At 35.2% G+C, this 10,745-nt stretch overlaps 1 protein-coding gene across 1 annotated transcript in view; it reads left to right on the forward strand.

The window, feature by feature from the left end:
• The window catches only part of RC3H2 (ring finger and CCCH-type domains 2), a 57,836-nt gene that overhangs the window by 45,239 nt on the left and 1,852 nt on the right, over positions 1-10,745 (forward strand). Inside the window, exons 10-19 of the mRNA XM_007936630.1 lie at positions 3,290-3,504; positions 4,664-5,094; positions 5,694-5,864; positions 7,580-7,726; positions 8,041-8,254; positions 8,482-8,566; positions 8,813-8,894; positions 8,993-9,127; positions 9,393-9,500; positions 9,598-9,746. Coding sequence (XP_007934821.1) covers positions 3,290-3,504; positions 4,664-5,094; positions 5,694-5,864; positions 7,580-7,726; positions 8,041-8,254; positions 8,482-8,566; positions 8,813-8,894; positions 8,993-9,127; positions 9,393-9,500; positions 9,598-9,746 — 1,737 coding nt within the window. The remainder of the gene's footprint in view (positions 1-3,289; positions 3,505-4,663; positions 5,095-5,693; positions 5,865-7,579; positions 7,727-8,040; positions 8,255-8,481; positions 8,567-8,812; positions 8,895-8,992; positions 9,128-9,392; positions 9,501-9,597; positions 9,747-10,745) is intronic.

Below are 10,745 nucleotides of genomic sequence, written 5' to 3' on the forward strand. Positions count from 1 at the left end.
GGAGGGGAGCTGCTGCATTGTAAATTTTGGTCAATGACATGAGACAAAGTATATGTGAACTGCTGTATGAAAAGTGAATTTACTCTCTAAATCTTCACCCAAATCCTAATAAAAAAAAAAAAAATGTTCTGGAACTAGATAAGTGGTGATGGTTGCATTACCATGTTAGTATACCAAAACTCTCTGAACTGTACTGTTTAAAAGGGTAAATTTTATGGTTTGTGGATTGCATCTCAATTTTTTAAAAGCATGATGGACTAGGTACAACTACTTCATTTATCCAATGGATATTTACTGAGCACCTGTCTACGTACTGTACACTGGGAACTGTTGTAGATGCTGGGAATATAGCAGTTAACAAACTATATAAACATGGCCTTTCCTTGGGAGTTTACATTTCAGCTTATCTGACTTAATAGTTCTTTATTTCCATGTCTGTCTTCTTTGTACCCAAGAACTCTACTGGCAGACTGTATTGTTTCTGTTGGGAATTTATTGACTAGGGGATAGAAACTTTTAAAAATGAATCTGAACATAGCATTTACTTAGTCATTCAAAGCTTATGTATCACCTATATGTGTCAAATACCAGTCTCGTTGGTATAGCTAATGAAAATGAACTAAATAAAGCATTGATGTATTTTGGGCAGCTACCACATTTGAAGCATTATGCAATGTGCTTTATATAAATTATCTGGTCTTTCCATGTCAAAATGTACATACTATAAAATTAAGTCCTTGCCTTTATGGGTCTTCTAGTCTAATTGGGTAGACAGACATGTGAATAAGTAATACAGTGTACTCTAAAAGATACTGTAATAGAGTTGTATTCCATGATTTCTTAGAGATGAGGTAATGACACTTGAGCTAGTTCCAGAAGCATGAGTAGGGAGGAAAGAAGAAGCTTCCAGATAGAGGAAATAGCACCAGCATAGGTAGGTATGAGAGAGATAAAGGAGCACTTAGAATCCTGAAATTTATCTAGGATGTTGTTGTTGTTGTTCTTATTTGCCATCGAGTCGGCCCTGACTCATAGTGACCCCTCCTTCGGTTTCCAAGGCAGTATCACTACGGAAGTAGGATTGCCCAACCTTCCTTCCCAGGAGTGGCTGGTGGGTTTGAACCACCAGCCTTCTGGTTAGCAGTCAAGTGCCTTAGCCACTATGCTACCAGAGCTGTAGTAATCCACCTGTAATAATCCTGAATAGGATGTAACTAGAAATTAGCCTTTTCCTTAAGTCTGAAAGTTGGGATAGCTTGCATAATTTTTTTTCAAATTTTTATTGTGATTTGGGTGAAAGTTTACAGAACAAATTTGCTTTCCATACAGCAGCTCACATACAATTTGTCTTATAACATTGACTGCAATTTCCCACAGTGCAACAGTTCTCTTCTCACTTTCTCTCCACAGTTATCTCTTCCCTGTATCCTTCGCTCCCATGCACTCCTGCCCCCTGAGCTATCTCCCTGTGCAGACATAGCCCTTCTATTCTCCCATGATTGATCTCTTTAAGAAGTGTATCTACCTAATGTACATGTTCAGCTCATATGCCTGTCTTTTGTTTGGCTGGAAGTCACAAGAGTGGGTTCATTTCCAGACTTAAAAAGGTAGCTAGGGGCCATAGCCTCTGGGGTTTCATCAGGCTCTATCAGACCAACAAACCTGTTCCTTTTTTTTTTTTTTAATGATTTTGAATTTTGTTCCACATTGTTCTCCCACTCTATCCAGGATCGCCTACATAGATCACCCTCTGACTGGTTGACGGTGGTAGCTGGGCACCATCGAGTTCTTCTGTTCTCATAGTCAGAGAGGCTAAGGATCGTGTGGTATACCAGTCCCTTGGACTAATTGTTTCCATGAATCGTTGGTTCTCTTCATTCTTTGCTCTGGATGAGGAGAGACCTATTGTTGCATCTAGGTGGCTGCTTGCAAGCTTTTAAGATCGCAGTCACTACTCACCAATGTAGGATGTGGAACAATGTTTTTGTGTAGTATGTTATGCCAGTTGAAGCTTGCATGATTTTATGAGGCTATCAGTGTTTACTTTCTCATGGATTTTGATGCCTTTTTACTGATAATCGTAAGAATTTTATATTTCAGAATACTGCTAATCCAAATTTTATGTATGTACATTTTGACATAGAAAGACCAGATAATCTATAATAAAGCATGTCGCATAATGCTTGGAATGTGGTAGCTGCCCTATAAATGTTATTCTTGTTTTAAGGAAATCCTAATCATTTTTAATATTGCCTTTAACCTCAAATAATATGACCCTAAAATATCCCTAAACTTAAACCAATACATTTGTACCTAATGTTATTACTCACAGATCTTTGTTAATTTCTGTATTTAAATACACAGTTGCACATAGAAGTAAATATCCACTAAGTGAATCTGCTGGGTTAAACTTAATGGCAGTCCATATTCCTTATTGATGAGTTTTAAAAGTTTTTCTAGTTTGAGAAAAATCTAATCTGATTGCAGTGCAAGGTCTTGAAATCTGCATCATTAACAAGGTGATTTTTATGTATCATCACAAATCTAAAGCTTGGCCAAAGCTTTACTTCTTAAAGGGGAGTAAGAAAACCATGATGCGATCCTCTGGAGGTGATTAGTTGCTTATTAAAAGAGAAAATCCTTTTGTGTATTTAAAATAAATAGTTAATGTGATGAGGATAAAAAGGTAGATGTGATTTGCATCAATTTAATGAGTTACTTAGCAACAACTACTTCATTTATCCAATGGATATTTCTTGAGTACTTGTCTATATACTGTACACTGGGCACTATTGTAGATGCTGGAGATAACAGCAATTAACAAACTATATATACATGGCCTTTCCTTGGGAGTTTACGTTTCAGCTTGTCTGACTCAGAATAGTTATTTATATCCATGTCTGTCTTCTTTGTCCCCAAGAATTCTACTGGCAGACTAAGACTATAATGTTTCTGTTGGGAATTTGTTGAACAGGAAATTTTTTGAAATTTCCAGTAGGAAAAATCTTTATTTAAAAAAGAAGGACAAAAAGGAACTTATAACATCAGTGCCTAGGATTTGTTTGTATTGCCTGTTGCCCTCACCGGAAGATGAGATCTGATATTGTGACCCTGTGAATTAACAATGTATGATGGCAGTGAAACTCACTGCCTTATTTGTCATTATATAAATATATAGAGTGTTTTCTATAAATGGTTTTAGTACATAATTTTATGAAAAATTCCTACTCAAGAAGACTTGTCAGTCATACATAATGATTTATCCCTCTTTGTGAAATTCTTTCCCCAGTAAAATTGGTTCTCCACCCAAAACTCCTGTAAGTAACGTATCAGCTACCTCCGCTGGGCCCCCTAATGTTGGAACAGAGCTGAATCCTGTGCCTCCAAAATCCAGCCCATTTGTTACTAGAGTACCAGTATATCCTCAGCATTCTGAAAACATTCAGTATTTTCAAGATCCAAGGACTCAGATACCCTTTGAAGTCCCACCGTACCCACAGACAGGTAAGTAATTTTAGGTAATTACAAAAACACAGAAATTGTAATTTAGCATTTGTTGCCCCTAGATAAATGGGTCAATTTATCTAAGAATATCTACATTAAAAAAATTAATACCTTGGACTATGTGACCCCTATATTTTTTTCCTACTGTAATCTGTGATTCTAGATACCAATACTTTTAAGATTGTCAGTCCTAAGAATCAAACATAGGGCCAGTGGATGAGCTTCAGGGGGATTGTAAATCTCTTGAAAATGTTTGTTTACATCTGCTCATGCACATTTTTAGAAAGACATTGCACAGCTTACATAGATTTTGAAAGAGGTCTTTAATCTCTGACCCCCAAAAGGTTATGACCCAATGATCTGTTGTCAATTGGATTTAACATAGATAATTCTTTAAAAGAGCACAGTGCTCAAGGAAGACATTCTTTACTAATTAACGTAAATTATTTTTTGGTTTAAAGAAGACTACAGGGGATATTTTTAGTTTAAGATTAAGATTTAAAGATTATCGTAGGGCAGCAGTTTTGGGGGTTCTTCCAGCTTCAGTGGCTCCAGAAAGTCTAGATTCCATGAGAATTTAAAATTTTATTCCATATTTTGCCCCTTTTGATCAGGATTTTTCTGTAGAATCTTTGATCAAAACACTCAGTAATGGTAGTGGGGCACTTCATGTGATCAAATTGACAATAGCAACTCTAAATGATAGGAAGCTTAGGGGACAGTGAGTTTGTTAATAGGGGAGTAACAGTTTGGAAAAGAAGAGTGAGTATGGTTGTACAACTTGAATGTAATCTGTCATTGAATTGTACATAGAGAAATTGTTGTATTGGTTTATGTTTTGCTGTATATATTTTCAAGAACAGAAATGAATTATTTTAAAAAACAACCTGTAGCATTAGGTGCCCTACAAAGAAATTTGTCAGCCATCCACTAATAGATCTGTCATGCATTTTTAAAGAGTAATTTAACAAAGTATTAAACATTTTTATGTGACGGTGTCTTGAAATTTGGTAGCTTCCTCACAAAGCAGAGTAACTAAACTTTTAACTTCAAAGCTCATTTTATTTTTCCATATTTAAGGCTACATTAGACATAAACCACTATAAAATGTAGAATTTTACTAAGATCACATTAAATATTCCTCTTTTCAATTTTCAAGGCTACTATCCACCACCTCCAACAGTACCAGCTGGTGTGGCTCCCTGTGTTCCTCGCTTTGTGAGGTCCAATAATGTTCCAGAGTCCTCCCTCCCACCTGCTTCTGTGCCATATGTCGATCATTACAGTACATTTTCCCCTCGAGATCGAATGAATTCATCTCCTTACCAACCTCCTCCACAACCGTATGGACCAGTTCCTCCAGTACCTTCTGGAATGTATGCTCCTGTGTATGACAGCAGGCGCATCTGGCGCCCACCTGTGTACCAACGAGATGACATTATTAGAAGCAATTCTTTACCTCCAATGGATGTAATGCACTCATCTGTCTATCAGACGCCTTTACGGGAAAGATATAACTCATTAGATGGGTATTACTCAGTGGCTTGTCAGCCACCAAATGAGCCAAGGACAACCGTGCCTTTACCAAGGGTAAGTGATGATAGAAATAGGAATACTATTAAGAACACCATCTCTGGAGTTAAATCATGAAAGTATATATCCTGGCTTTTCTACTTAACTAGTTCTGTCACTTAGGAAAGTTACTTGACCTCTCTGTGCCTTAGTTTCTTTCATCTGTTTAATAGAAATAATAGTAATACTTAACCTCATAAGGCTGCCATCAGGATTAAATCAGAAAAAAAACACAAAGCTCTTAGAATTGAGGCCAATACTATTAATGCTCAATAAATGTTATATTTGGTTAGGAAACTAATACGAAGGCAGAAGATCTTCACAGTACAAGTACAAAGCCTTTTTTCAGTTATCACCACATATTTACATATGCCCTTGAGTCGGGTCGACTCAACGGCACATAACAACAACAACAACAACAACAAAACCAGAAAAGTGAATTTTTTTTTTTTCTTTTTTAATGTGTGGAGAATAAATAGACTAGGATGACTTCCCTACCTTTTTTCTTTTTTTGCATCCCAACAAAATAATAAACGGTTTTTGTATTTCTACAGAAGGTAGTAAAATTTATTCACTGCTCCTTAGATGATTACGATTGTTTCTTTTATCCCCCTTAGGAACCTTGTGGTCATTTGAAGACCAGTTACGAGGAGCAGATAAGAAGAAAGCCAGAGCAGTGGGCGCAGTTCCACACTCAGAAAGCACCTCTTGTCTCTTCAGCTCTTCCTGTGGCAACACAATCACCAACGCCGCCTTCTCCTCTGTTCAGTGTTGACTTTCGCACTGATGTAAGAAAGGTTCTAAACGCTTGATACTGCAGGGACAGGTCAAACTGCTGGCCTCAGAGCTGTCACTTAAGCCAGAGTAACTATGTTGGCTATTTTTCAGTGGTTTGGTATGCATTTGAATTCAGCTCAGTAAACACTATGAAAGCATTATGGCTAGGTGTTGTGAGACTCTAAAGACCATTAAGTATACCTTCAGAATTTTTCTAGCAGTAAAATTCTCATTATTTTTATGGTTTTTATTAATAAGAACTGTGTCTACCATTTATTGAGCACCTACATGTGCCAGGCTGTATACTGGCCAGTTACATAATGCTATTTTATTTAATTCTTACAAAAACCTTAGGAGGCAGGTATTACCCCTAGTTTATAAGTGAGGAATCTTACCCAGAGAAGTTAAGTAATTTGCCCAAGATTATTCATCCAATAAATTGTAGACTTAGGATTTAAATCCTACCTAACAAGGGTACATAAATGCCTATTGTATTATTCATGCTATTTGTATCACTTAATTATTGTTCTTGCATATTTATTTTTAAATACATTTGTATAAGAATGATTCTCTTTACCCTCATGTTTTCAGTGCTGTTACATTTAGAACTATCAAATTTGCTTTAACAGTTTCCTCTGGTTTATTACATACTCTTCACCCCTTAAGGTTGTAATACAAGAAAAAATTTTTATCTTTTCTTTATGAAAATTCCAAACATATATAAATGTAGAGATGATTGTAAAATAAACTCTATTAGTCATCACCCAGTTTCTATAATTATCAACAGATGGCTAATCTTGTTTCATTTTTACCCCACTTCCCATTGAATTACTTTGAAGTGTAACCCTAAACATAGTATTTTATCCATATTTTAATAAACTACTAAATTTTTAAACTAGGTTTAAATGTATCTTACCAAACTTAGACTTCTTCAAAGCATCTAAACATTTTGAAACAGTGACAGTTATTACTTGGCTGATTTTTTTTTTTTTTTTTAAGTATTTTTACTTTTTATATTATGTCTTGAAGAAATAAATATATCCCGGAGACTCAGATCTGCAGTTGGCTAGCAGTGTGTTTAGAACAAGTTATTTAACCTCTTTGATCTTAAGTTTGCTTGTCTATATTATTAGTAAACTAGACTTAATGGTTTTTACAACTTTAGTATTTTGGTCTTACAGCAATCTTCCTCAGAGTCCCTTCAGAATTTATCTGCTTCCTGTTCTAGTACTAGAGCTTTCTCTTTTGTACCTTATTTAATACTACATAGATTGTCACTTATATTTTGTTATTTACATGCATTATTATTCTTTTCTCAAAAAATTATAAACTCCTAAAATATAAACTACTTTAGGACAAGGACTATATAGTGTGTATTTGTTTTCTTTTGCTTTTTTTTCTCCCCATATTTTAGAATATTCCATACCATGTTAAATATGTGATAGAAATATGTACTGATTAGCTTGATAGAATCAGTCATGAGCACTTAAAGGACAAAGCAAAAAGAGAAGGCATGCTATTTTCTGTTAGTAAATAATAAAAATAGTATAAATACTATTTGTTGCTTGTGACAGCTTTTTATATGAGTACTGAAAGAGTATGATTGTTTAGTGTGAAGTCCTATGCTTTCTATAGTAATCACTGTGTATTGGTTACAGGTTTGTAAATTTCAGTTCTTATTAACTGGTGTGTGTCATTTTTTTCTTTTCTTTCCCTTTTCAATCAGTTCTCTGAGAGTGTGAGTGGTACAAAATTTGAAGAAGATCATCTTTCTCATTATTCTCCCTGGTCTTGTGGCACCATAGGCTCCTGTATAAATGCCATCGATTCAGAGCCCAAAGATGTAATTGCTAATTCAAATGCTGTGTTAATGGTATGATTTTATGGGGAAATAATGCATGTTGACTCAAGTTTAAGAATGACTGAATAGTTTAATCTTAATATTTCTGCTGTATAATTCATCTGTAAGCAGCAGGGTTATATTTAGGTATGTCTCAAATTGTGTTTAGTATTTAAACTATTTGAGCATAGTTTGGTGGTGTGAAATAGATGTTGGGTTATCACTGAGATCTGAAGCCTAATGTTAAATTTACCAGGAAACTTGATTACATGATTTTTGCTAGACTGTATTTGTATTACTGAAGTAAGTCTCCAAAGCCTCTCATCCATTTTGTTTGGCTTATGCAGGACCTAGACAGTGGAGATGTTAAGAGAAGAGTGCATTTATTTGAAACTCAGAGAAGGACAAAAGAAGAAGACCCAATAATTCCTTTTAGTGATGGACCTATCATCTCAAAGTGGGGTGCAATTTCTAGATCTTCTCGTACAGGTTACCATACCACAGACCCTGTCCAGGCCACTGCTTCCCAAGGAAGTGCAACTAAGCCCATCAGTGTATCAGGTAATCTGTTTAACTAATTCCTAACCTGCTAGGCACTGTGCTTTTTAATCCCCACCCTGGGTAGTATAGAACATTTCCCTCTACTACCACAGTAAACTCAGAATTAAATGATTCCATTGGTATCACATGGTAATAGAATAAACAATAGATCTTTTTTGAAAAGTATGCATTCAGATCCCTATACTGATTTTTCACTTTTGTGATTATTTCTTTCTATGTTTTTACAGATTATGTCCCTTATGTTAATGCTGTTGATTCGAGGTGGAGTTCATATGGCAATGAGGCCACATCATCAGCACACTATGTTGAACGGTAATTTACTCTGATCTTAATTTATTTTGTATTATCAGACTTACATGTATCCTCTGAGTACAAATCCCACTCCTAGTTTTCATGAATTGTGTTTTGGTTATTTGGGCTATGTAACAATTTTATAAAAATACTTTTACATTTGGAATGAGAGCTGAAACTTTGAAGGTTGCTTTATTAAATAAAACATAGATGATCATTACTGTTTTAGTTTCATATTTTTTACAATAAAAATATTTCTTTTTAAAGGGATAGATTCATTGTTACTGATTTATCTGGTCATAGAAAACATTCCAGTACTGGAGATCTTTTAAGCATTGAACTTCAGCAGGTAAGGTTCTATGTCACTCAGACTTGAATTAAAAAAAAAAAAAAATAGAATGGTAGTCAAAAGCTAATTTTGTTTTTGTTTTTTTTTTCCCCTTATAGGCCAAGAGTAACTCATTACTTCTTCAGAGGGAGGCCAATGCTCTGGCCATGCAACAGAAGTGGAATTCCTTGGATGAAGGTCGTCACCTTGCTTTAAATCTTCTAAGCAAAGAAATTGAATTGAGAAATGGGGAGGTAAATTAACTAAAACTCAACTTCATGCTTTTAATGTATTTGCTATGTTTGCTGCTTTTGCACTTTGGTGTATGCCACGATTTAAAGCATTTTAGTGTGTCCTTTTCTGATAGATGATTGCTTTTAAAACTTAACTATAGAAATAAAGTTGTGGTCCCCAGATTTCTTAAATAATTCTTCAGTTAAATTGTTGGAATTCCTATTTTAATTTTAAAGGGAAATCCCAGTTTCCACAGATATAAGAGCAGTATTTTTTATTTTACAGAATGATTATACGGAAGATACAACAGATACTAAGCCTGATAGGGATATTGAATTAGAGCTTTCAGCACTTGATACAGATGAACCTGATGGACAAGGTGAACAAATTGAAGTAAGTACCATAGTTGTATTTAGGAAATTTTGTTCGTTTGGAAATTAAAGGATGAAATACTTTCATACTGAAAGGTTAACAGATTTTATTTTCTTAGGAGATCTTAGACATACAACTTGGTATCAGTTCTCAAAATGATCAGTTGCTGAATGGAACAGCAGTGGAAAATGGGCATCCAGTCCAGCAACACCAGAAGGAGCCACTGGAACAAAAGAGACAGAGTTTAGGTGAAGACCATGTGATTCTGTGAGTGTTAGACAGAAAATTCATAACCACTGGGTATAGAACATGAATATTTAAGGATAAATAGATGCAGTGTTAAATTTCAATTTTGGTTTTATTCTGTAGAGGAAGACCTTACATAATGGAGTAGTAACTTGGTCAATCTTGATTTTTAGGAGAACAGAAGTAAATGTGAACTAACAAAGCAGTCTTTTTTTGTATCCTGAAACTTGCTTCTTGTTGGGATAACAAGTTTGTTCTCGTGCCCCGGCATCAGGCTATACTTTTGTAACCTGGTAGCCAAGCTTCTAGACTGCAGAATGGAGAATTAAATCCTAGAAGAGTTTCCGTTTTTTAAAAAAATATGTTAAATTATTTCTGGCTTTTAGTATTGCTCTTATGTATAAGTGCTGCCAAAAATTAACTCCACTATGGGCTTAATCTTTTTTTTTTTTTTTAATAAAAATAATTCTGAGTTTTTGGTGAAAATTTACACAAATTAGGTTCTCATTTGACAACTTCCACACAAATCACTCATTGATATTAGTTACGATAATGTGTCAACATTCTTTCTAATCATGTTCTGTTTGTTCCATTTCCATTACCCTAGTATGCCCTACTCCCTCATCTCCTCATTTTCACTTTTGAATAATTGGTGATATTCTGATCTCATACAGATGATTTTTAAGTATAGCACTAATTTTATAGGTAATATTCTTTATTTTTGTGTGCCATTCTGCTCTTTGCTAAAAGGTGATCTCAGAATAGGCTTGGTTCTAGGTTTAAAGAGTGTTTCAGGGTGTTTTAGTTACCTTTAGTGCCACTTTAATAGAAAATACCAGAAATGGGTGGAGATGGCTTTGACAAATGGGAGTATATTCTCTTATTATTTAGGAGAGACTAGAAGTGTGAATTCAAAGCACCAGCTCTAGGGGCCAGGCAAAAGCCCCTCACTCAATCTTGGGCCAGCTCTGCCTCTTGCTCCCAGCCCAGTGAAGCTGGAGGCATTTTGTAGCTCAAGCA

The sequence above is a fragment of the Orycteropus afer genome, unplaced genomic scaffold (assembly GCF_000298275.1).
Source record: "Orycteropus afer afer isolate SDZICR_OR568_19922 unplaced genomic scaffold, OryAfe1.0 scaffold00037, whole genome shotgun sequence".
Taxonomy (NCBI): Eukaryota; Metazoa; Chordata; class Mammalia; order Tubulidentata; family Orycteropodidae; genus Orycteropus; species Orycteropus afer.